At 44.1% G+C, this 27,990-nt stretch overlaps 1 protein-coding gene across 1 annotated transcript; it reads right to left on the minus strand.

Moving 5' to 3' along the window:
- Window positions 1–5: 5 nt before the first annotated feature.
- On the minus strand, window positions 6–27,990 carry LOC142202590 (extracellular calcium-sensing receptor-like). The gene is made up of 10 exons (XM_075272784.1): window positions 27,924–27,990; window positions 27,758–27,876; window positions 27,611–27,683; window positions 26,940–27,073; window positions 9,500–9,642; window positions 9,078–9,369; window positions 6,351–7,181; window positions 4,213–4,425; window positions 1,183–1,306; window positions 6–904 (listed from the first exon to the last, which is right to left on the minus strand). Exons 1-10 carry the CDS (start codon window positions 27,988–27,990, stop codon window positions 6–8), a joined length of 2,895 nt encoding a protein of 964 aa, XP_075128885.1.

Below are 27,990 nucleotides of genomic sequence, written 5' to 3' on the forward strand. Positions count from 1 at the left end.
TTATTTTATCTCCTCCCCAGGAAGTGTTCTCTTGAGTTCATATTGGGTCGAAACAAAATAATATAACACTTTGGGGCAAACATACAGCCCAGCATGGCCCAGTTTGAGGAAATGATTGCAAAAATTTCCATGGCCACTGTATATTTACCACTGGTGCTGAGCGAGGCCGGAATATAAGACACCCAAACACTTAGGAAAGCCAACATGCTGAAGGTGATGAATCTAGCTTCATTGTAGTTACCAGGAAGATGTCTAGCTAAGAAGGCCACGAGAAAGCTAGCCAAGGCCAGTAAACCTAAATAACCAATTGTACACCAGAAGGCTACGAGGGATCCTTCATTACATTCAGCTATGATAACACCAGATTTTGCGTTCAAGTTGTATTGTGGGTATGGAGGTGCGAACAATAACCATGTGACACTAATGAGTAGCTGAAGAGATGTCCCCAGGCCAATCACCAGATATGATACTTCAGGTCTAGCCCACTTCGTCAGACCACTGTTGGGTTTCGTGGCCCTAAATGCAATCATAACCATAACAGTTTTGGCCAAGATACACGAGACACAGAATGCAAAGGCCATCCCAAAGGTCACTTGGCGTAGAAGACATTTGATATGGTTTGGATATCCGATTAAAGCAAGAGAAGTTAGGAAGCAAAGGGACATGGCAACCAGGAGAAGACAACTAACAGCATAGTTGTTGGCTTTTACCACTGGAGTAGCCTTGTAATGAATTAAAAGGCCGAGGACAACTAAAGGAATTATGGAGGACGTGATGCTGGTGGACATCAAGAAGATGCCTAAAGTCTTTTCGTCAGAGAGGTACTCCATAAGTTTTGGTAGACATTTATCTTTTTCTTGGTTTGGCCATTGGTCCCATGGACATTTTAGACATTCATTTGCATCTGCAACGAACAAAAGATATTTTACTTACATCTACATTATTAGTAGGGATTTTTTTTAATGGGACTGGCCCTGCTTTCCAAGTCCCATGCACCAGAATGAAAATTTACCCAGAAACGTTCAGTTATCTTGGATGAGTTCCAGTACATTTGTCAGGTCCAGACATCCCTGTCATGCGCCAACCACAGATGGGCCACAACTATTCCCATCTATGAAGGTTTCTTGGTGTAAATCTGGTGGTGCTGAATCCCCCTCCCACCCACCCACCAGTGTGACTTACCAGAGTTATTAGTAATTTCCCCGAGGGCACAGGGGATACACTGAAAGCAACACGTAGGTTTTCTACTAAGTGGAGCTTTTCTGAACCCTGGAGGACATCTTTCACTGCAGACTGAAGTTGGAACCTAAAGAGAAAAGCAAAAATTTTATAACATACCAGAGCGTTTTTGAAGCATTTTTTAAGTACTGCATGATCAGTCGGCAAGGCCAGTCTTGGAAATGGCCATAATGGGAAGGCCAAGTGTTTATTTTTTATAGTAAATTTTTGGAAAAAGTAGATTTAGTACCTTAAGTGGAAATAGTCATTATTAGAGATGAGCGAGTAGTTAAATACTCAAGATTCGATATTCGTTTCGAGTAGCCCCTCAATATTCGACTACTCGAATCGAATATCGAATCCTATTATACTCTATGGGGTAAAAATGCTCGTTTCAGGGGTAGGCAACATTCGATCAAATAGAACTTACCAAGTCCACAAGTGAGGGTTGGGCTGGATTGTCCGAGAAGTCTTCTCCGCGCAGCGTCCCCGCGGCGTCTTCTGGCTCTGAATTCACTCTGCCATGCATCCGGTCTGGGCAGAGCTGACTGCGCATGCACGCGCTACAAGAAAATGGCCGCTTACAGTCAAAGCCAGAAGATGCCAGAAGATGCCACGGGGACACTGCACGGAGAAGACTTCTAAAGGTAGGAGAAGAACCAGCGTTGATTGGCCGACTGTATAGCATTTGGCCAATCAACGCTGGTTCTGCATCGAATTTTTCCATTCGAATAGCGAGTGGCACTCGATTGAGTACAAGTATTTTGAATACCGTAGTATTAGATTGAATACCTACTCGATCGAATACTACTCGCTCATCTCTAATCATTACTATACTCTGGGGTCTCTCCACACCCCATAGTATAACAAGCAGGGGCCCAGTGGAGGGGTGGAAATATAAAATCCCCTAATCTTTTCTGGACTCCTTTGTGGTTTCCTGTGTTCTCTTTTGGGCAACTTCCATCCTCCAGGGTAATGTCATTGACCCTGAATCATTGTGGTGGCCTCTGAGTGGACCATAGTAGTCATTTGCGGTATTTCGATTTCACGAAGCTCATGTAACAGTGTTATGACATTAATGTTCCCCATGTGACTGCTGAGGTCCAATCACAAGCCTCAAGGTGACCCAGGACCGCTGACATCGCCCAGGAGACTGAAAGAAGATCAGGAAATATTTTTGATTTTCGTTTTTTGTTTTTGACTCCCCTCCTTCTAAACCCCATAACTTTTTTATTTCTCCACTCCCAGAGCCATATGAGGTCTTAATTTTTGCGGGACAAATTTTTCTTCATGATGCCACCATTAATTATTCTATATAATGTACTGGGAAGCAGGAAAAAAATTCAGAATGGGGTGGATTTGAAGAAAAAATGCATTTCTGCGACTTTCTTACGGGCTTTGGTTTTACGGCGTTCACTGTACAGCCAAAATGACATGTCCCCTATATTCTGTGTTTCGGTATGGTTCCAGGGATACCAAATTTATATGGTTTTATTTACATTTTGACCCCTAAAAAAAATTCCAAAACTGTGTTAAAATTTTTTTTTTCTAAAAGTCGCCATATTCCGACGGCCGTAACTTTTTTATACGTAAGTGTACGGGGATGCATAGGGCGTCTTTTTTTGTGGGGCCGGGTGTACTTTTTAGTTCTACCATTTTCGGGAAATGTTATTGCTTTGACCACTTTTTATTCAAATTTTTATCAGAATCAAAACAGTGAAAAAATGGCGGTTTGGCACTTTCGACTATTTTTCCTGCTACGGCGTTTACCGAACAGGAAAAATATTTTTATAGATTTGTAGAGCAGGCTATTTCGGATGTGGGGATACCTAACATGTATGTGTTTCACAGTTTTTAACTACTTTTATATGTGTTCTAGGGAAAGGGGGGTGATTTGAACTTTTAATTCTTTTTATATTTTTTTTTACTTTTTTTTTTTTTTACTTTTTTTTTATTTTTTTTTTTGCATTTATTAGACCCCCTAGGGGTGTTGAACCCCAGGGGGTCTGATCACCAATGCAATGCATTACAATGCTAATGCATTGCAATGCCTTGCAAAAAAGCATCCTTTCTTTTGCAGGCTGCATAGACCAGCCTGCAAAAGAGAGGATTTGCAGACAAGCCTGGGAGTCTGTACAAGGCTCCCGCCTGTCATGGCAATGGGACGTGAGCCCTGGAGCATGCTCCAGGATCCGGCGATCCTGGCCAAAATGGCGGCGCCCATACACCGCCGGGAAAATGGTGCCTCCGGCGCCTTTGACCGCTGCGCCGGAGGGGTTATTGCCTCCGATCGGTCCGGGGACCGATCGGAGGCATTAGAGCCGGTTGTCTACTGCTTAAAGCAGTAGACACCCGGCGGGTATGGCGGCCGCCCGGCTCCCGGGCGGTCGCCATAGTTACAGACCCGACATGCGCCGTACTATTACGGCGCATGTCGGGAAGGGGATTATCTACATCAGACCAAGCGAAGACACTCCGCACAGAGAACTAAGCTAATGATTATGACTATGACTATGAAGTCTTCCTTCTTTCTCTTCCGTTCCTTAGCTGCCATGGACTCCTTTTATATCTTCTCTTCTCAGCTTATGTGTGTCTACTTCTGTAACATATTACTGTGTATTATCCTGTATCTGTATTACTAGGCTGCTGTAACATACTGAGTATCCCCACTGTGGGACTATTAAAGGATTATCTTATAATAATGTACAGCACCATGGGATTAATGGTGTTCTAAAAATAAATGATAACAATTAGAGATGAGCGAGTACTGTTCGGATCAGCCGATCTGAACAGCACGCACGCATTGAAATGAATGGACGTAGCCGGAACGCGGGGGGTTAAGCGGCCGGCCAGCGTCAAAGCGGAAGTACCAGGTGCTTCCATTCATTTCAATGCGTGCGTGCTGTTCAGATCAGCTGATCCGAACAGTACTCGCTCATCTCTAATAACAATAATAATATTTACAAGCATGTAGCTCATGTATACTAGGCGTACCTTGGTGTCATCCACATTCCATCTTATAGAACTTCTGTTGATGATTAAAGACGAGGAGTCATATTGTCCTACGTTGACTTGGACCAGTCCACCATCTGAGCCCATTTGCCAGTTGACTATGTGGTACACAGGAGGAGGGTCTCCATTAATATCAAAAAACATGTCTCGTCCACCGCTGAGCGTCACTCTGGCTGTCTTCATATATTTCAGAATCTGCAGGAATTGTAAGACATCTTATATTGTTTATTTACCACATCTAGTAGAGATGAATTCATCTAAAATCCCTTGGTTGTTCCACCTTATCAGTCACAACCCCTCTCATACTGCAATGACCAGTCCCCAGTACATCTAGAGAACATCAGTTTTTGCCAGGGGAAGCCATCACAAACCGAACATTTCCCACTGCAAGGGGCATTCAGAAAAATATATGTAATTATTGGAACGCTCAAGTTGGCCATCATGCTAGCTCATGGAGATGTCTCTAGTGGAGTACTCGCCCTATGATATACAGCCCCTTTAAAAGATCAAAGACATTTCCTAATCTGATGTACGCAATATCTAAATAGAGCAACTGCTGCTTTTGACCCTTAAAGCGTACCCAACCCTTCAGGATAAGCAGCCATGTACAGTATATATGGGGAATAACATTGTTTCCACTTGGATTCTGCATGTGTTAGCAGTCTGTAGGGTCCATGTCTAATTCTCGGTTGTCTGTGACCTGGTGGATGGAGACCAACTAGTATAATGTCTCCCACAGAGAACACATAGAGAAAATAAGGGATTTATCTCACTAACTCTCTGTTAGAAGCAGTGCGGAGGACATTATAGAGAAGTACTGAACAGTGTGAATGTAACAACAGAACTTGGGGTGAGATAGAAAACTTACTATAAGCTCCAGCACCATGTTTTTCTCTCACTCGCCTCTTCCTCCCTCCTTCCCTCTCTCCTTTCCATAGACTTCTACAGTCACATATAATCTGGTACTTTACTCCAGTGAGCTGAGGAAAGGGGAGCTGAGGAAGAGGAGGAAAAGAGGCTGATAAGTAGAGAAAGAAGCATTTTTGCTAAGACACATTACACAGTTTCTTATATTTAGCTGTATTACTGACTTGGAAAGTTAGTGACCATTTAAAGGTAATATATCACCAGAAAATAACCTACGAAAATGCGTCTGTCACCAGAATCCACCATAGCAACCCAACCCCGAAGATAGTTTAGAGTCACCTGACTCAAACATCACCTGAATGAATTGTTGCCTTCACTAGTGAGATATCGCCATTTTGTCAATATCCAAATGATCTCTTTGAAGCAATACTATTGCTCCAATGAAGGAATGGCCATGACCGTACTGCTACAAGAGCTCTGTTATATAATGGATGGAGGATACATTGTTGATTGGTGGAGGTCTGAGCACTAGCATTTAGCTGATCTTGAGATTTCAGGATCAATTTTAAAATTGGATTTCCGATCATTTTCCAGCCGATCCTGATTGCGATTGTGAAATTTGCTTGATCGCCGATCAGGATCCCAATCGCTCAGCCCTACTGACCACTGAAACCCAGCATGATCCTGAGAATGAGCTTACTGTAACCACTGGTAGATGAAGACACACCCTATTGACTTCTACGGGAGTGACCGGGAGCATGAATGCATCGGTATCCTCTGGGGGTTCGGCCGTCCTCCCAGTGGTCAAACATTCCCATTCTCTTGTGGGTGGGTCTCAGCAGTCAGACCCTCACCGATCAGCAATGTATCCCCTATCCTATGAACAGCAGATAAATATGGTTATTTGCTTAACCCCCTTAAGGGTGCATTCACACAATGTCTTTTGGCTCGTAATTTGGCACATAGATGCCGCGGGAGCTTTTGCGGGCCATATACGCTCCCATTGATTTCAATGGGAGCCGGGACCGTATACGCGGCGGCCGCAAAATAGCGCGGCGTATACGGCCCCGGCTCCCATTGAAATCAATGGGAGCGTATACGCGTATAAGGCCTCCAAAAGCTCCCGCTGTGTCTATGTGCCAAATTACGAGCCAAAAGACATCGTGTGAATGCACCCTAACTCAGAATTTCCAATGGGTCCAGAACCATTTAAACACTCTGTAAAAAAAAATTATATCACCACCAATATTTACCTGCCAAGGTGTAAAGTTCCAAAAATCTGAGCAGCTTTTGTCAACGGAACGTCCATTTCTCCATCTGCATGTATTGAGGTCGTACAAAGTTTTGGCAATCACATAAATGGCGCTATAAAGATTGTACGACATGCGAATGTTGGACACGTGCCTTAAGTAGATGTGAAAATCTGTAATGTTATCTTTATCGGTGCAGTTTCTTGATGGTCTTTGTCCAGGAAATGCAACGTTTTCCAAGTCTAAAAAGGTGCAACCAACATTTGCTTCCCAGAACATCCAGTTCCAATGTTTCTCTGGTAGGCTGGTAGGGTCGAGGTGATCCAGGTAGTTTTGGAATCCAGGAATATTACCTCTGTAGAATGCAAAACCAATGGTTCCTGCAAGAACCTTGGCAAATTTTTTAGCGGAAAATAAAGAAGTGGTTGACCAAGCTTCACTGGCCACCCATATCTTCTCAGTTACATTTAGTCTCAAAAGTTCTTCAAGTAGGGGGAGGAAGTGGACATCAGTAGAGAAGATAACCACGGCTTGAGCTGTAGAGTCTTTTATGACCTGACCAATATGAGGAACGTTACTATCGGGTTTACCTATCTGAATGTACTCGGTGAATTCCACGCACGCCCCAGATTTAAGGATTTCTTGCTTGATAACCTGAATACCTTGCTGACCATAATCATTAGCCAAGGCCACCAATCCCACCCATGTCCAGCTGAAATGTAAAACAAGCTGAGCCAGACCTTTAGATTGGAAGGCGTCACTGGGAACAGTTCGAAAGAAAGAAGGGTATTGTGTTTTATCACTCAGAAGGGAACTGGTTGACAAGTGACTTATCTGTTGGTAAAAAATAAGGCATTAAGTTTCATCCCCCCCCCCACCCAAAAACAAAAAATATATATATATAGTGGAGAAAGTAGCTCAGTAGCAGCAATGATGCGGACCCAACCAGTCAGAGACAGGGACACAATATCTGATGCAAACAGGTTTATTTGAAAAAACAGCTATATAAACAAATATGTCAAACAAAACCCTGCTTGTCCGAGCACTAACTAAATAGTATAATGCTAACAATACATGTGTCTCACCAGTCTATCAGTATTTCAGGATAGACCGAGATGCCTCCTCTCACGCCCAGGATCTGCCCTGGGGTGCAGGATTTGCAGCCTTTTATGGCCCAGTAACGAGCCCAGGACCCACACCTGGACTGAGGCCTACTCAAGACCCACCCTGGAATACTCCAGCACTCTGCCTGCCACCTTCTCACAATATTAAAAGTACTGACAAAGTATTGACATTTTCTAGAAATATTCTTTTCTAAAGCTGTTTCATATTGTAAGCAGATAATGCTTGTTCACTGGGAGAGGGGGCGACAATTTGTTTACCTGCATCTCACCATATGTGGTACAATTTGTAAAGTAACATTCGTCCTCCTGTTTCGTTTTGGACCAAATGTGTTCAGTCCAAACTGGAAGTGCTATTATTATACTTAGGGGTCTCTTACTTTAACACAAACTTCATGACATCGGCACGCCCCATGTGACTGCTGAAACCCAATCACAGGCCTCAGTGGTAGAGTTTTGTAGGTGGTCAGCTCAAAAAAGTGGGCCCTGACTGCTGTTATGGCTCTCCTATAGCTAAACTCCCTATAATTTTTTTGCTCCTATACCTGACCTTGTCCTTGACTCCTTACAATGTTTCTGCCATAACTGTGGGACACTTCACCTGTTACTCCTGGTCCCAGCTATCTCCAACCTATGCTCCCTTTTCACCCCTTGGCCTGCAATATCCTGACTGCCCATCTGTAAATGATTTCTGACTCAATTTTTGACAATATCTCGCCTCGACAGCCCCACTGCCAACAGTCCATAACTATTCCGGGGTCCAGGACTTCTTCAAAGGAGGTCCGCACCCTAGTAGATTCTTTAGCCTCCACACCCTTGTAGATTCCTTAGCCTCCACACCCTAGTAGATTCCTTATCTTCCACACCCTAGTAGATTCTTTAGCCTCCACACCCTAGTAGATTCTTTAGCCTCCACACCCTAGTAGATTCCTTAGCCTCCATATCCTAGTAGATTCCTTAGCCTCCACACCTTAGTACATTCCTTAGCCTCCATACCCTAGTAGATTCTTTAGCCTCCACACCCTAGTAGATTCCTTTGCCTCTGCACCCTAGTAGATTCCTTATCCTCCACACCCTAGTAGATTCTTTTGCCTCTGCACCCTAGTAGATTCCTTTGCCTATACACCCTAGTAGATTCTTTAGCCTCCATACCCTAGTAGATTCTTTAGCCTCTGCACCCTAGTAGATTCCTTAGCCTATACACCCTAGTAGATTCCTTATCCTCCACACCCTAGTAGATTCTTAGCCTCCACACCCTAGTAGACTCTTTAGCCTCCACACCCTAGTAGATTCTTTAGCCTCCATACCCTAGTAGATTCTTTAGCCTCTGCACCCTAGTAGATTCCTTAGCCTATACACCCTAGTAGATTCCTTATCCTCCACACCCTAGTAGATTCTTTAGCCTCCACACCCTAGTAGATTCTTTAGCCTCTGCACCCTCGTCTATCCAGTGTTGTACAGTCTGCAGATTAGATTATACACAACTCAAAAAAGTAATTTCCAAAAACTTTATCCAAAAAATTTAAGTAAAATATCAAGATAAGGAAGTAAAATATAACCACAAAATGTATTGCTCTTTTGGAAAACCAAGATTGGCCTTTCATCTTACTTGTGGATACCTGGTCAGCCCAAGAATATGGGCCATGAGGATGGAGTAGGTAGAGGTAGAATGGCCAATGATAGCCGCTAGTTTCTCTTTCCTCCGGCACTGAAAGTTGGGGACAGCTTTAGTATCTCCCGTCATCATCCATATCGTCCCCTCCAGCTCCCTCTGTAGTACAGAACAGGAATCATAGATGTGATAACCCAGGGTGATGTTGGGGAGAAGGTCCGGGTTGCTGTTTATCTCCATGGTGGCATACTTTACCACATGTAGCTGAAGGTACGTTTCCAAGGTTAATCTAAATACAGAAAAAAATATTAATTATGAAACCAAATAAATATTAACAATTAAATAACAGAACAATAAAACCAACACCCAAAACGTAATGTCTACGGTGAGTAAAATACCGAAATATTGACACGTCTTACTTTTTGCAGATGGCTGGCCTTGGTTTCTCAGTGTACATAAGCTTGGGATACTCTTTCTCCATGTGAAGAGGTAAAACTGCTCCAAATAAGATGTCTCCACTAGCGGAGATGCCCAGGAGGTCAGGAGTATCCAGAGCACAGCGCTGTCCAATGGAATAGGATATAGGAACCAGGTAATGTAGGATGAATTGCCACAAGATCCTGTAGATGACCTCCACCAGCCTGACGTTAGAGCCATAAGAAGATTAGAAAATGTATCTATTTCTTACCTATATAATATTCTATACCATGTAGACTCCCTTACTCTTCACTGCCCAAAACCGGAACCAATGGGATCTATAGAGTATCTGTGAATTACTATATACCTAGTAGACATGAGTTACATATACTACTGCACTCCATCCCCTTGTCTAATTTTATACTGGCGTTTCTGCTTATTTTCATCTATAGTATGCTTCTGTTATTATTATTATAATGCTACCACATAGTACCTATGAATAGTGCTGCCATGTTATACAAGTAAAAGACACATTACAATGAAGGTATATAGTGATGCCATTCTGTACATATAAGTAATAACAAAATACTGTACATCCTCTATTATCAGAACCTCCCACGCTCGTATACAAGACTTCTCCCGAGCTGCACCACTTCTCTGGAATGCTCTACCCCGGACAATCAGATTAACTCCCAACTTCTACAGTTTCAAACGCAAACTAAAGACGCATCTTTTCAGACAGGCCGATCACAATTCCTAATGCACAAAATTGTCTGAACACTGTATAAGCAATGCCGCCCCTGCTACCTCTTGTGTCACCCCCTCTACCTCATAGATTGTAAGCTTTTTTGAGCAGGGCCCTCAGTCCCATTGTGTGAAATGACGTTCTTTGTTATGTATGTCTGTATCTGAACCCTATAAATTGTACAGCGCTGCAGAATATGTTGGCGCTATATAAATAAAATGTATTATATTAAAATGTAATGTATTACTGTACACATAATAATACAGAAGAATTTCATACTTTGCACACAATTAATGTTACCATATACTACCTATAAATAACATTACTACATGGTACACATAACTAATGATAGAATATGATGTACAGAAATAACATTACTACATGGTACACATAACTAATGCTAGCATATGGTGTACAGAAATAACACTGCTACATTGTACACATAACTAATGCTAGCATATGGTGTACAGAAATAACACTGCTACATTGTACACATACCTAATACTACCATATAGTGTACATAAATAACACTGCTACATTGTACACATACCTAATACTACCATATAGTGTACATAAATAACACTGCTACATTGTACACATACCTAATACTACCATATAGTGTACATAAATAACACTGCTACATTGTACACATACCTAATACTACCATATAGTGTACATAAATAACACTGCTACATTGTACACATACCTAATACTACCATATAGTGTACATAAATAACACTGCTACATTGTATACATACCTAATACTACCATATAGTGTACATAAATAACACTGCTACATTGTACACATACCTAATACTACCATATAGTGTACATAAATAACACTGCTACATTGTACACATACCTAATACTACCATATAGTGTACATAAATAACACTACTACATTGTACACATACCTAATACTACCATATAGTGTACATAAATAACACTACTACATTGTACACATACCTAATACTACCATATAGTGTACATAAATAACACTGCTACTGTTAGGACTGTGCAACATGTGCGGCCAACGGATCAGAGTCGCAGCCTGTTCTGCTTTTTCTGCTCAGTTCAGCATGCATGGGGTTAATCCCCTCGCAGCGGTCTGCTGACAGTGGTGTTAGCCTATGGGCACCTGGGCTGGCTGATCAGGGCCGCCTTCCCTACGTTTAAGGAGGCAGGTTTGGGCTCTCCGTTGCTGTAGCCTCAAACCCCAAATGCCATATGTGCACGTCAGTGCAGTACATTAGTTTGGCAGCAAGCTGCCTAGTTAGGTAGGTAGTGAGAGTCTAGGCCCCTTTTGGTTAAAATTATGGGAATCCCTTTCCTTAGTCAGTATTTGGGGAATCTCCTACCTTAGGCAATCAGCAGGCGGCTGTGGTGGATGTGGCCCAGTGAGCTACGGGGAGTCACACAGTCATAGTCATTGGTTTGTGTTTTTCTTGCAGTGCAGTAACAGCAAGACTTTATCATTCATTTGTGGGTGTTTTGTTCTACAGTGATAACTTCCCTGTGAGGAAACAGGGAGCACTCAGTTGGTGGTGTAGCCCGGGCCTTGTTCACACCAGGGTACCTTGCGGTTCAAAGGCCAGTGGGCTCTGCAGGATATTTATTATTAATTTTTTTTTTAAGATATCCTACCAATCATAACAACTACATTGTACACATACCTAATGCTACCATATATTGTACATAAATAACACTGCTACATTGTACACATACCTAATGCTACCATATATTGTACATAAATAACACTGCTACATTGTACACATACCTAATGCTACCATATATTGTACATAAATAACACTGCTACATTGTACACATACCTAATGCTACCATATATTGTACATAAATAACACTGCTACATTGTACACATACCTAATGCTACCATATAGTGTACATAAATAACACTGCTACATTGTACACATACCTAATGCTACCATATATTGTACATAAATAACACTGCTACATTGTACACATACCTAATACTACCATATAGTGTACATAAATAACACTGCTACATTGTACACATACCTAATGCTACCATATATTGTACATAAATAACACTGCTACATTGTACACATACCTAATGCTACCATATAGTGTACATAAATAACACTGCTACATTGTACACATACCTAATGCTACCATATATTGTACATAAACAACACTGCTACACTGCACACATCACTTTTAACAATGCAATGTTTTTTACACCTAAGTGCAAAAAAGTGCACAAAAATGTTGTCTATTGCACACTCCTTAAATGAGAGCAATGAGTCAAAAGGCCCTAAAATCGATGGTTCTCTATTGCCAAAGCTTATGGTCCCAGTCTTGCTCTCCACTTTCACCCGTCTCTCAGCCACTGAGAATCCTACATTTAGTTGCACCCCATCAGCAGAGGAGGAGGGAACCTATGTGGCCACATAACTCCTCCCCCTACATTGCAAGAGGGTCCCAGAAGGCCTCCCATCCCCATTGTACAAACCTTACAAAACACATTGCGAAAAATCATCTTACTAGGGTTGAGCCAATCTTGAGATTTCAGGATCGATTTTAAAATCCGATTTCCGTTCATTTTCCAGCCGATCCCGATCGTGATCGTGAAATTTGCTCGATCACCGATCGGAATCTGATCTTTTCCAATCCCGATCGTTCAACCCTAGTCAATGCTTCTCTATGGGAAAAGTCACTTTTAGGGTTGAGCCGATCTTGAGATAACCTCCAACCTCGATCACGCTGGAAAAGATTGGGATCGGAATTCCAATCGCAATCGTGAAATTTACTCGATCGCCGATCGGAATCCGATCTTTTCCGATCCCGATCGCTCACCCCTATATCTTACCCCTAGTGGTGTTGTCTATTAATGGCCCATCTAGGAGGCTCGGATCAGACTATTTCATCATGGACAGTCCGAACATCGATGAAGAAGAGAATCGACCCCTCCCCTCTCCTGTGCTGTTTTGGAATAAAGCTTTGGCCCTGTGACCCTCTTCCCAATCCCCCATTCCCTATTGCTTGCCTGATGTGAAGTTTTATTACACCGGGGTAGGATCTACTCCTTTACTGTATACTGCACTTGTGTATCCTGTCCATATTTACTCTACCGTGTCCCAGCCTGTGCTACGTTGCATATGGTTGTGATGTGATCGTTAATTGTAAATAAAGCTGTTTTCAGTCAAAAATAAACTGCAGAAAAAAATTCAAAAATAAACAGTAAAAATGAGAAAAAAAAAAACATCCATAGAGCGCCAGTGATAGACCGTCAGCAGGTACAGGACTGGGCATGGAGATCTACCTGAGACTTACCTCATTGTACTCTATAGCTGATGCATTGCACTCCTGCTATACACACTCTCCTCTATATATACCGTATACCTACAGCACATGATAGTAACATCCTATTCTCAGTCCCCATCTGGATGTCATATCGTGACCAGCGTTTATTACCATAGTGACAATTCCCACCGGGGACATTATGAAGGTAGAGGTAAAACATAAGGGGCTCCGTGTCTCTCGCTGGTACTTGTGTAATCGATGGACCCCATGGGTCGGAATCGAGACACAGGAGACATTACCACTGACAACGTGGAAGTGACAGGTCGCAACGGAGTCACACACAATTCACGAGGTACAAGAACTCTCCTGAATAATATTACCATACTGAGACTCCTAAAATTCATCCTTCATCCATCCTTCATCTGTACATTGTGTAAGAGTCTGCCACCTGATATGAAGGGGTTAAGATGTCCTATAATGGTCCAAAATGATTAAAAAAAACCAAAATCCTGGCACCAAGAGCTGGCCGAGTTTGCCCTGGAAACCAGTAAAGGTGGTGGGTGACCAAAGGAGCTGTCCGTGGTGAGCTCCATGCTGGAGAACATCTCCCATCCCATGTATGAGACCATGACAGCACTGGGCAGTACTGTCAGTGACCGTCTGCTTCACCCAAAGTGTGAGAAGGAGCTATCAGAGGTCCCTCCTCCCAACCGCGGTCAGACTGTATAATCAACATCAGGCTAAGCGAAGACACTCCGCACAGAGAACTAAATGATCCTGAAGTTTATCTTTTTAGTTGCTATGAGTCCTAGTATCTTCTGTATCTGCTACTCTGAGCTTATATGTGTATTTTTTTCTTCTGGTAATATTACCGTATCATTATGCTGCTGAACACCCTGAATTTCCCCGTGGTGGGACTATTAAAGGATCATCTCTCGCTGTCTGAAAAGCTGTCCTGGCTGGCCTGTAGTGTGGCATCAGAGCGGGTCACAGTTACCCCAAGGAGAACTCGCTTGTCCACCCAAAATTTGGAAACACTCACCTTTTTGAAGATGAATCAGGCATGGATCGGCCAGGATTTCCACCCAGCAATACCTGGTTCAACAGATTAAATGATCCATGCTGCAGTACCACACGTTCTCAACGTGTCACTGTATGGCCTCCTAAGGCTGTTGAGCCTCCACATTATATTGACTCGCCATCACCAAACTCTGCCACTTTGTCACTGTATGGGCTGTTCCTACCACTACATTATATAAAATTGCCACTCTGTGGCCTACTCATACTGCTGCCACTTCTGCCACTCTGCCACTGGGTCACTGTATGGCCTCCTAAGGCTGTTGCTACCTCAACAATATATCAACATGTCACTCTGTGGCCTACTCGCGCTGCTGGCATCTTGACACTGTGCCACTGGGTGACTGTATGGGCTCATAAGGCTGTTGCTACTGCTACATTATATTGACCTGCTACTCTGTTGCCTATTCACGCTACTGTCACCTGGATAATCACTAAACATGGTGACTCTCAGGTCTGACAAGGATCAGCTAAAAAGTTATAGAAGTTACAAGTTTAGGGCAAATCTTGAAAATAAAATAAAAAAAAACAACTAACAAAGAGGAAGCCGAGCCAACCTTGTATTGATACCAAGTATTTTACCATCTTTCAACCACAATATATCGAAATGTTAGCAGGAGGAAGGAAACATTAAATAGCTCTCCTCTCGCAGCTAGACTGTAGATATCTAGTATGATGTTATTTGCTCATATTACGGTTGGGCGCCCTTCTCACTAAAGATTTAGAACTTGTCAAGTTGATATATTCTCATATGAATGTGTCCAGTGTGTTATCACTACCATTCAGTAACTGTATAGGTAATAAATACTCTAGAAACTGAAATCAAACCAGAACCGACAACTGACTTACAGGGCAGATCAGAAAGAGGAGAATAGTCATCTAGGTCAAAAGGGTCAAAACCAGGAGAAGACGTCAGAGACAGAATCAGGTAGAAAGCCAAGGGTCAAATCCAAATGGGTACGTCAATAACAGAATCAGCAGGTAAATGAATTACCAAAGAACAAGCCGAGGGCCAGTAAAGCAATCCAATACAGATGACAGTCGGCACCTTGGTCAGGGGGGTGGGGTCTTATATCTGTCACCTCAGCTGGTGATTGGATAAGCACTGCAGAAACTTCCCAGGTTGACATGATAACCTAAAATGTATAGAAGCTAAATTGAGAATCCTAACACGTACGTGAACTACCCAAATAAGAGTTCCATAAGGTCGCAAGACTATGTGTAGAACTATATGTTGGCTACCAGTCTATCGGTCACATCCCTATCCAGTTGGGCAGTCCAGCACCCTCTATATACGTCCCACAAGCAATTCTGAGGATCCAACAACACCATCTAGTGGGCAATCCTCCTATAAAGATCCTGTAAAAAGGGAAGTCTATTTTTGTAATCCTCTTCTAGATTTTGTGACATGTTTAGCTTCTGTTTGGTTCCTCTTTCTTCTTGTCTCTTTCGCAGATATCTCCATTAACCGGTTGTCACCATGTCCTGCGCACTGCTCGTAGGGTTGATCTGGGGTAAGTGATATACCGCACTGTCTATGTCATGACCTTGTCTTTTTTGTTACATGGCTGAGATTGTGCTGTTGGGTCAGAGTCTATGATGTAGTAAGGGATTTGGCCAAGCTTCTAGACATGTCTACCAGACTGCTCCGTAGATGTAGGTCGTGGACTCCGTGTTGAAGGGTCTAACGTTGGATCGATCTTTGGAGACTTCTTTTTCATGGTATATTTCTTCTAGGGAAGGGGTGTCCTTCATAGGTTTCCACTACCTCGTAGAAGACTAGATGGGACCTTATAAGAATCTGTGTAGGCTCCGTTTTCTAAAATTGGATTATCAATAGAGATGAGCGAACAGTGTTCTATCGAACACATGTTCGATCGGATATCAGGGTGTTCGCCATGTTCGAATCGAATCGAACACCGCGTGGTAAAGTGCGCCAAAATTCGACACCGGGGGCATTGAAAAAAATTGGAAAAAGTCATTGGCTGCCGAAATCAGGTGACCTCCATTTTAGACGAATAGTGGATTTCAAATCCGGGTCATATGAGAATGTGAACTTTGTGACTATGAGACAGGGATAGCTGTACAGGCAGGGATAGCTAGGGAGAACCTTTATTTAGGTAGGAATGTTATTAAAAATAACTTTTTGGGGCTCTATCGGGTGTGTAATTGTGATTTTTGTGAGATAAACTTTTTCCCATAGGGATGCATTGGCCAGCGCTGATTGGCCGAATTCCGTACTCTGGCCAATCAGTGCTAGCCAATGCATTCTATTGGCGTGATGAAGCAGTGCTGAATGTGTGTGTTTAGCTCAACTACACCGGTGGAGTAGTTGAGCTAAGCACACAGATTCAGCTCTGCTTCAATCAGCGCTGGCCAATGCATTCTATTAGCTTGATGAAGCAGAGTGTGCACAAGGGTTCAAGCGCACCGTCGGCTCTGATGTAGCAGAGCCGAGGCTGCACAAGGGTTCAAGCGCACCCTCGGCTCTGATGTAGCAGAGCTGAGGGTGCACAAGGGTTCAAGCGCACCCTCGGCTCTACTACATCAGAGCCGAGGGTGCGCTTGAACCCTTGTGCAGCCTCGGCTCTGCTACATCAGAGCCGAGGGTGCGCTTGAACCCTTGTGCACACTCTGCTTCATCAAGCTAATAGAATGCATTGGTCAGCGCTGATTGAAGCAGAGCTGAATCTGTGTGCTTAGCTCAACTACTCCACCGGTGTAGTTGAGCTAAACACACACATTCAGCACTGCTTCATCACGCCAATACAATGCATTAGCCAGTGCTGATTGGCCAGAGTACGGAATTCGGCCAATCAGCGCTGGCTCTGCTGGAGGAGGCGGAGTCTAAGATCGCTCCACACCAGTCTCCATTCAGGTCCGACCTTAGACTCCGCCTCCTCCGGCAGAGCCAGCGCTGATTGGCCGAAGGCTGGCCAATGCATTCCTATGCGAATGCAGAGACTTAGCAATCTGATGTAGCAGAGCCGAGGGTGCACTAGAACCCCTGTGAAAACTCAGTTCACGCTAATAGAATGCATTGGCCAGCGCTGATTGGCCAATGCATTCTATTAGCCCGATGTAGTAGAGCTGAATGTGTGTGCTAAGCACACACATTCAGCTCTACTTCATCGGGCTAATAGAATGCATTGGCCAGCGCTGATTGGCCAGAGTACGGAACTCGACCAATCAGCGCTGGCTCTGCTGGAGGAGGTGGAGTCTAAGATCGCTCCACACCAGTCTCCATTCAGGTCCGACCTTAGACTCCGCCTCCTCCAGCAGAGCCAGCGCTGATTGGCCGAATTCCGTACTCTGGCCAATCAGTGCTGGCCAATGCATTCTATTGGCGTGATGAAGCAGTGCTGAATGTGTGTGTTTAGCTCAACTACACCGGTGGAGTAGTTGAGCTAAGCACACAGATTCAGCTCTGCTTCAATCAGCGCTGGCCAATGCATTCTATTAGCTTGATGAAGCAGAGTGTGCACAAGGGTTCAAGCGCACCCTCGGCTCTGATGTAGCAGAGCCGAGGGTGCACAAGGGTTCAAGTGCGCTTGAACCCTTGTGCAGCCTCGGCTCTGCTACATCAGAGCCGAGGGTGCGCTTGAACCCTTGTGCACCCTCGGCTCTTCTACATCAGAGCCGAGGGTGCGCTTGAACCCTTGTGCAGCCTCGGCTCTGCTACATCAGAGCCGAGGGTGCGCTTGAACCCTTGTGCAGCCTCGGCTCTGCTACATCAGAGCCGAGGGTGCGCTTGAACCCTTGTGCACCCTCGGCTCTGCTACGTCAGAGCCGAGGGTGCGCTTGAACCCTTGTGCAGCCTCGGCTCTGCTACGTCAGAGCCGAGGGTGCGCTTGAACCCTTGTGCACCCTCGGCTCTGCTACGTCAGAGCCGAGGGTGCGCTTGAACCCTTGTGCAGCCTCGGCTCTGCTACATCAGAGCCGAGGGTGCGCTTGAACCCTTGTGCAGCCTCGGCTCTGCTACATCAGAGCCGAGGGTGCGCTTGAACCCTTGTGCAGCCTCGGCTCTGCTACATCAGAGCCGAGGGTGCGCTTGAACCCTTGTGCACCCTCGGCTCTGCTACGTCAGAGCCGAGGGTGCGCTTGAACCCTTGTGCACCCTCGGCTCTTCTACATCAGAGCCGAGGGTGCGCTTTAACCCTTGTGCAGCCTCGGCTCTGCTACATCAGAGCCGAGGGTGCGCTTGAACCCTTGTGCAGCCTCGGCTCTGCTACATCAGAGCCAAGGGTGCGCTTGAACCCTTGTGCAGCCTCGACTCTGCTACGTCAGAGCCGAGGGTGCGCTTGAACCCTTGTGTACACTCTGCTTCATCAAGCTAATAGAATGCATTGGCCAGCGCTGATTGAAGCAGAGCTGAATCTGTGTGCTTAGCTCAACTACTCCACCGGTGTAGTTGAGCTAAACACACACATTCAGCACTGCTTCATCACGCCAATAGAATGCATTGGCCAGCACTGATTGGTCAGAGTACTCCAGAGTGCTGGAGGAGGCGGAGTCTAAGGTCGGACCTGAATGGAGACTGGTGTGGAGCGATCTTAGACTCCGCCTCCTCCAGCAGAGCCAGCGCTGATTGGTCGAGTTCCGTACTCTGGCCAATCAGCGCTGGCCAATGCATTCTATTAGCGTGAACTGAGTTTGCACAGGGGTTCTAGTGCACCCTCGGCTCTACTACATCAGATTGCTACATCAGATGTAGCAGAGCCGAGTGTGCATCAGATGTGTAGTTGAGCAGAAATGGCTCAGCACTGCTAAGTCTCTGCATTCGCATAGGAATGCATTGGCCAGCCTTCGGCCAATCAGCGCTGGCTCTGCCGGAGGAGGCGGAGTCTAAGGTCGGACCTGAATGGAGACTGGTGTGGAGCGATCTTAGACTCCGCCTCCTCCAGCAGAGCCAGCGCTGATTGGTCGAGTTCCGTACTCTGGCCAATCAGCACTGGCCAATGCATTTCTATGGGGAAAAGTTAGCTTGCGAAAATCTCAAACTGACAGGGATTTCCATGAAATAAAGTGACTTTTATGTCCCCAGACATGCTTCCCCTGCTGTCCCAGTGTCATTCCAGGGTGTTGGTATCATTTCCTGGGGTGTCATAGTGGACTTGGTGACCCTCCAGACACGAATTTGGGTTTCCCCCTTAACGAGTATATGTTCCCCATAGACTATAATGGGGTTCGAAACCCATTCGAACACTCGAACAGTGAGCGTCTGTTCGAATCGAATTTCGAACCTCGAACATTTTAGTGTTCGCTCATCTCTAATTATCAATAAACTTTCCTCTACTTCAGAAAAGAATATTGAGCCATTGATAGAACGTATCATATCTGAAATGACCTCTAATGATGACCCTGAGTTGGTCTCCTGGACTTTTGCAACCTCTTTCAGGATAGTTGTGGGTCCTCCTAATGCACATATACTGTTAGACTAAAGCTCTAGTCATCATATAGGGGACTGATGGGGATCAAATTGAGTCCTAAATTCGACTATTTTGATCAGTCTCATAGAAGTGAATGCAGCTATAGTCCTGCATACAGACTCGGGGACCCCTGTTCTCATGGTTGCTGGGTATTCCAGTGGTAGAACCAAATCCACTCCCGAGCACCAGTCAATGCTGACCGCAGCACAAAGCTTGAGTGCAGAGAGGAGTAAAACGTTAGATCGCTAAAGGGTTACAATGCACACAAGGCAGCGGAGTTATGTGTCAGGAATACTTACCTGAGCTGCAAACTCAAAATTTGCAAAAAAAAAGTGTCAATTTGTGGGAGGATTTTGCAATTTTAAGGTGACTGTTAGGGGTTAAGTGCTCATTTTTGTCATTTCCTGGTATATGCTGTCTTCTTGGTGGTTGGACATCTGTTTTTCTATACCGAGCTCCGAACCCACTGCAAGGACTAGATTTACTGGACATAAGTACACCTCCCTCTCCCGGCACCTGAATGATACTATATACAAAATAAGGCACAAGACAACTTTGTTTTGGGTAAAATTGTGGGGGTCGGCCACAGCTCAGTCAGAACATATCTGCATATTATCCTTTCTCTTTTCCTATGCCGAGGATTTGGGGCACCATCGACCATATAGATATATTAGGAAATTATGTAGCACCAACGACCTAAAAGTGGAGCTTGTGTGTAGGGTCAGGTCACACTGTATATGTGTGTGAGCAATAATTTCTGTAGAATCCTATCTGTCCGTCCAATCATTGCATCACTTAGAGAAGGAGGAAGTAGCGACTTATAGAAACCACCTACTAAACCCCTTCCTGGCCAGATTATAGTATCACAACGTGGGAAATCCTTTTCTGCAAGTTTCCTGCAGTAAATAGAGACAACCGAGATGGTTAACAATACGTCAGGGTTATTATGAATTTTCCAAAAATGTCAGGTTCGCGTAAACCAAAGATTTTTCTTCAGACCTCAAAGTACAATAGGCCCAGGAGAGGTGCAAATAATGAAAAACCTTCATACACAACTTCCATTACCCCTCTTGGGCTACTTTGTCGGATCTGGTGCTTTCTCATGGCCATCTTCAAGATTCTTCCATTGGCCCTGGGGGCTGCCCATGTTTCAGATTGGGAAGCAGCAGTCCCCTCGGGCTATTGACGTCCTCTTGTAGGCCAGAAGAGGACCAAAGATACCTGTGATGGAGTACTAGAACTATCTTTCATCATGGACATTGCCATTGGATATTTGCATTAAATCAGTGGTGGTGCAATGCTCAACAGCCCATCATCCATCTTACACGTATCATAAATTTCATAGAAGGATTAAAGGGGTCAAATTTCAGGAGCAACTGGAGTGGGTGTAAAACTAAAAACAGGCTAAAGAAAAAGATCATATTTGGGTAGTCCCAGAGCTCGTGGCCCCATACCCTCCTGTCCAGGTTTCTCCAGTCCCGAAGCAGAGAGGCCTACAGGACCACTGAGAACAATCACTGGCTCAGCCGTTTTCTAGAAGGGCTGGTGATGTCACTCTGATACGTCACTTGGTTCTGTTACAGTGACCATTGAGGCCACTGATTGGTTTTAGCGACCATGTTAACCTTGTGGCTCCATCATGGGAGGGAAACAAGACTTGGACTGTACATTGGGGTTAGATGAGTATGAATTTTGTTTGTTCTACGCCCACCCCAGCCACCCCTGAGTTTCTTATAAATCATGGACAACCCCTTTAATAATGTTTGTTGTCAGGTGTTGTCAGTCACGTGGCTCACAACCTACACAATGTGGTTTTTCTTTCTATGTTGTGTACTGTGGCTTGCCACCTGTCATAATGTGGTCAGCGAGCTGAAATCAAAGTGAATATTTTTTTACTCCAGACGTGTTCCAAAACATAATACTTCCCCTTTAACTATCCTTGTGGTTTCACAAGGTTTCCCTGAATCATCACTTAGCAGTTAGGTGCCGCATTACAGGCATCATGGCTCCATTACAATACCAGCAATAGCCATTGGCTACTGAATAATCATATTATTTTATGCTCTGTCCTTGAAAGGTCTGTCCTACTGTTTCCTTCTGGTCCAAAGCAAAAGTGTCCCCAGTGGACGTGTCCCCGGAGTATAGTGAGTGGAGACCTGGAGAAGTTGCGAAAACATATTAAACACTGATACCTTCCCTCACCTCTTCTGGGCACCCTTGTAGTGCTTCATAGAGTCCTTTTTGGTTGTCTTCTGGCCTCTACCAACCTCTGGATAACATCACAGGACTCAGAGGAGCTATGATTTGGTCTCATAGGTCATATGGGGGATGCCAATGTCTACAAAGTCCTCTAGGACCCATGACTTTCATTCCTTTTGACCTCTGCTTATTATATACTGGGCTTTGATAATATTTAAGGGTGACAAACCTCAAATTTTTGGAAAATTTGTAATGATTCCTGCTTGTTATGAACTAGTTCTCTCACCTCTAGTTGGGAAATACTATTCTCAAACGAATAATGATTGTTTCCTGGATGGACCTTTGGAGCCCCCAAACACTATATCTATGCACCCCACACCTTCAGGAATTTATCAGGGCCAATGATGGTACACCATGTTTTCATGACCATTATATTATTAAGCAAGTCAAACCATTGGGATAGGGTTGAAGGTCACCATCCAACACTTGGTTAGTGCCTTGTAGGCTAGGAAGAGAGATTCAAAAAGCCCCAACTTAAGAGGAACGAGTATGTTGAAGACCTCTCGAAAAAGGTCCAACACAGAAGGAGACAACACAACAGGTGAAGAAATGTACCCTCACATCTGCGGTCCAAGGAAGATCTACCTCGATTTAAGATCTGAAAGGAGTGATGTAGCATTGGTGGAGAGGATATGTATATATATGGTGGAAACCAAACCCGATGGATAGAGCAAATTTTTTTAAACTTTTTTTTTTTTATGAGAGTCTTAGGAAACATTCAGCTACATGTAGATCGTGGCACAATTGTGTGATACTGCAACCACCATTCAACGTGTCCATATGGGTGTAAGAGTCACACACTAATACTTACAATTAGAGATGAGCAAACACTAAAATGTTCGAGGTTCGAAATTCGATTCGAACAGCCGCTCACTGTTCGAGTGTTCGAACGGGTTTCAAACCCCCTTATAGTCTATGGGGAACATATACTCGTTAAGGGGGAAACCCAAATCCGTGTCTGGAGGGTCACCAAGTCCACTATGACACCCCAGGAAATGATACCAACACCCTGGAATGACACTGGGACAGCAGGGGAAGCATGTCTGGGGGCATAAAAGTCACTTTATTTCATGGAAATCCCTGTCAGCTTGCGATTTTCGCAAGCTAACTTTTCCCCATAGGAATGCATTGGCCAGCGCTGATTGGCCAGAGTACGGAATTCGACCAATCAGCGCTGGCTCTGCTGGAGGAGGCGGAGTCTAAGATCGCTCCACACCAGTCTCCATTCAGGTCCGACCTTAGACTCCGCCTGGCCAATGCATTCCTATGCGAATGCAGAGACTTAGCAGTGCTGAGCCAGTTCTGCTGAACTACACCGTGTGCCAGTCAGCCCATCTGATATAGCAGAGCCGAGTGTGTGATGTAGCAGAGCCGAGCGTGAATATAGGAATCCATAGGAATGCATTGACCAGCGCTGATTGGCCAGAGTACGGAATTCAACCAATCAGCGCTGGCTCTGCCGGAGGAGGCGGAGTCTAAGGTCGGACCTGAATGGAGACTGGTGTGGAGCGATCTTAGACTCCGCCTCCTCCAGCAGAGCCAGCGCTGATTGGTCGAGTTCCGTACTCTGGCCAATCAGCGCTGTCCAATGCATTCCTATTGGAAAAAGTTTATCTCACAAAAATCACAATTACACCCCCGATAGAGCCCCAAAAAGTTATTTTTAATAACATTCCCCCCTAAATAAAGGTTATCCCTAGCTATCCCTGCCTGTACAGCTATCCCTGTCTCTTAGTCACAAAGTTCACATTCTCATATGACCCAGATTTGAAATCCACTATTCGTCTAAAATGGAGGTCACCTGATTTCGGCAGCCAATGACTTTTTCCGATTTTTTTCGATGCCTCCGGTGTCGTAGTTCCTGTCCCACCTCCCCAGCGCTGTTATTGGTGCAAAAAAAGCGCCAGGGAAGGTGGGAGGGGAATCAAATTTTTTTGGAGTTTGCCACGTGATGTTCGATTCGAATCGAACACATCGAACACCCTGATATCCGATCGAACATGTGTTCCATAGAACACTGTTCGCTCATCTCTACTTACAATGGGTTTGCAACTTTTTACCATAGAAAATGTTTGTGTTCACAGAATGATAAGAATTGTAGTGTAAACCAAATTTGTAGTGGAGCCATAACCTTAGTATTACCACCAGATGTCTACAAAACAATTGAGGACAGTTTGGTCAATCATTGTACGAGATGCTCAAGGACAGTGCATCGCAACCCCACATATAAACATTTTTAGATCCATAAAGGTCACCAATGTGATCAAGAGAGTCAGGTCAAACTTCAAAAAGGGGAAGTGTGTGGTTTGTATCAGTTATACAGTTACACGTGTTTTCTGGTATCTGACGAGATGATATCAGGAACCACAGATCTCCTGGGAATTTCACACTCAACTGACTCTAACATTTAGAGAATGATGGTGAAAACACCAGAGCAATAACCAGAAGAAGACAACAGCAGCTTCCCCATTAAGGCTTGAGAAGACATTGATGATCTGATGAATGGATGGTCAGGATAGAAGTAAATTACACTATGGCGTTAAGGGCATTGGAACTTGGCATCCATTACGACCCTAAGAGCTGTGGCTCCAAAGCATTCTTAGGTGGAGCCCACTTTTGGATGAGAATTTTGGGATTAGAAATGGGCGAACTTTTGACTAAAGATGGGCAAACTTAACATACATTTTGTTGATATTAGCAAAGTTTACTAATACTAGGGAGGTTAGTGAAGTTTGGTCAAAACTGGAAGGTCTGTTATTGTACTATGTGGCCAAACCCAAGATTTATTGGGTTCTCTATCACAAATCATTATTATATTAATCTCTTCAGTGTATAATACGAGGAGGCCAAGGAGAGAGAAATAAAAACTGCTCTTCTCAACTTCCTTCACTTCTCCTGGGATACCTTGTGACATCTGGTGTTTCTTTAGGAGAAGTCTTAACTTCTCTTCCAGCCTCCTGGACAACTTAAGTGGCCTTAGGGGACCACCGAGTTATGACTTTGACTAATCCACATGATTGCCAATGCCCAGTCACGGGACCAAGGAGGTCATAAGAAGACCAAAGAAGCCCTCAAAGCTGGGAGGAGAAATGAGGGAAAGAGACTATGTTCCGTTTCTCTTCATCTCCCCTGGGCCTCCATTGTTCTTACGAGACCATCTAATAGCTGGATCTAATATCTTTATTGATTACATGCCGTGTCCCGTGACACCGTGACACATTTCACCAGGTAACCCTAGCCTAAAGAGAAGAATTGCGTCATAATTGTGATTTCATGGGAGATACAAATATTTGATAAGACAGATATGTTGGAAAAAGTTGATAGGTAGTCAACCAGTGGTACAGGTTCACCCAGGTGTAGACATCATAGTCACGACAAGAAGCAACAATGTGCCTGAACTTGGCTGCAGGAACAGGAACAGCGCATGCGCATGATACTAATGGAAAAATTTGTCATCAGACAGTGGGACACAGTTACAGATCCAAAATTTTGTAGGTCGTTCCTCAACCGGTCAACTGTATTTTGGTAAATAGAATTTCATCAACCTAATTTCGTTCTTGTCTGTTTTGATGTCTCCATAAATCTGTTTTTTACTAATTTTTATCATTCTGCCCAAAGGTCTTTACCATGAATCCTGGGCACAATTTTGTGTAGATCAGCCCATCAGAAGAGAGTCATTCGTGGGAGAGTCCATCACTATTCCTTGCAGTTTCACCTACTCGGAGATTGGAAGTTCCTTCTCAGGGAGTTTTACAGTGAAAGCAAGTTCTAAACATTTTTGTGGAAGAGAAAATGAAGAAATTTACAGTTCTTACAGAAATTTCACATCCCTCCAATATCAAGGAAGACTTTCAGTCCAGTATGATTGGAGAGCCAGGACGTCATCTCTTACTGTAATGAATTTACGGAGGGAGGATGAGCTGAATTTCTGCTGTCGTTTGACAATCCATCCCTCTGGTAAAAAGTCTGATTCATGGCAGAACCCGGATGGCACCAGTGTAGTGGTGAAAGGTAAGATATGTCTTTGGGCTGTCAGCTCAAATGGGCAACACAAAAAAATGTCCACTGGTCAAAGTTTGGTTTTATGAAGCCCCATCACCAAAATAACACCAAATGCATCTCATTTTATAACATTTTGAAAATAAAGCCAAGGGCTATCCGACATTTCTAAGCCTTCGGTAGATTCAGAGACCAAGGTGTGTGCCCCATTGATGAATTTAGAACCTACTTTATGGGGTAAAGAACTGGCGCACAACACGTACAGGGTGATAGGGTTAATCCCTGTCCCAGAAGAACTAGGTTTCCCACAACTTATGGCAAAAATTTGGTTTGCTGCTCTAGCCCGGTATGTAAGTGCCCTGGTAAGAGGTAGGGATTGTTGGCATCGCATCTTGGAAGCCAGCACCTGGAACACACTCCTAGCTGAACCCCCATATACCTCATCCTGGAACACTACTTATTTGAAGCATCTCAAATAAAGATGGGTGAATCTTGTTGTATTTTTTTCACAAAAATTTGCGAAATTCACCAACCTGTTTTATTTTTGGATCAAACTTGTTTGGTCTGAACCAAAAGTGATTTTATTTTCAGACCTCAGAGTATAATAGGCAGATGCCCAAAGAAGGTGCAGTAAAAATTGACTGTATTCACTTTAACTCCCATCTCTTGGGTTCCCTTGTGCACATTCCCAGCCTCTTCCGTCCTCTTTCGGCTTCTTCTGGCCATTCCTGTGATGCCCTGGAGGACCGGTGAGACCTGGGATTGGTCCATTGGTTCATGTAAGCCTAGAAAAGGTGAAAGTGGGAATCAGTGTTTCTATATTATACCATACTTTCTCCCGGCCACCACTTATCATACTCATAATCTGAAGAGACTCAAGAGTATAATAGAAATTCCTGCATAGCAAACCCCAAAAATCTCAGGTTTGGTCAAACTCAAGATGTTTGGAAATTTTGTAGCGATCCTTGAAAATCTCTCATTTCAAATAATATATGATGGTACCAAAAGTGGGGATAGTAGAGTGTCAGATATGATGGAGGAGATCAAGCAAGTCAACAGTTAGTTGTGTTAGCAGCAGAAGGTTTGATAAGCTTAAGAATACAAGAGACTTTGACAAAGCCTAAATTATGATGGCAAGATGGCGGGGTCAGAACATCTTTAAAAAGGTAGGCCTTGTGATTACTTCTTGGTGTGCCATGGCTAGAGGCTTCCAAAAGTAGCTTTAGTAACAAGAACCAGGGACAAAGTCATAAGAGCTCAAGGCTTACCATAGGGCCTGGTCCCCACAAAAAATCTACTATAGCATAAACGTCAGAAGGTACAAGGCATCATAACTTGTCTGGTATGGAGCTTCGTAGGGTATCCATGTTGACCACTGGTCATTACTGAAAGTCCCTACAATGGACACATGAGCATCAGGACTGGTGCGTGAAGTATAGAGTATGTATGTCAGGTTGTGTGTCATTTACCTTGGGAGTGAGGGCTCCAGGATGCATTTTGGGAAGAAGGGCAGTCAACAGAGGCAGTGTGATGCTCTGGGCAATGTTTCTGTGGGAAATCTTTGGTCCTGGCATCATATGGATGTCACCTAAACATTGTACAGAACAGGTTTAATGAAGATAAAGTGACTATCACTCTGGAATGGTTGGAGGAATGTGACAAAGAGTTGAAGAACCTTGGCTCCAAATTCTCCAGATTTCAT

The sequence above is a fragment of the Leptodactylus fuscus genome, chromosome 5 (assembly GCF_031893055.1).
Source record: "Leptodactylus fuscus isolate aLepFus1 chromosome 5, aLepFus1.hap2, whole genome shotgun sequence".
NCBI classification, from domain to species: domain Eukaryota; kingdom Metazoa; phylum Chordata; class Amphibia; order Anura; family Leptodactylidae; genus Leptodactylus; species Leptodactylus fuscus.

Coding starts and splice junctions, on each gene's coding strand:
- LOC142202590 (XM_075272784.1), bottom strand. CDS start 27,990: ATGAAATCTGGAGAATTTGGAGCCAAGGTTCTTCAACTCTTTGTCACA. Junction 9,370..9,499: donor AGGCCAGCCATCTGCAAAAA/GTAAGACGTGTC, acceptor TTCTGTATTTAG/ATTAACCTTGGAAACGTACC. Junction 905..1,182: donor GGAAATTACTAATAACTCTG/GTAAGTCACACT, acceptor TGTTCGTTGCAG/ATGCAAATGAATGTCTAAAA.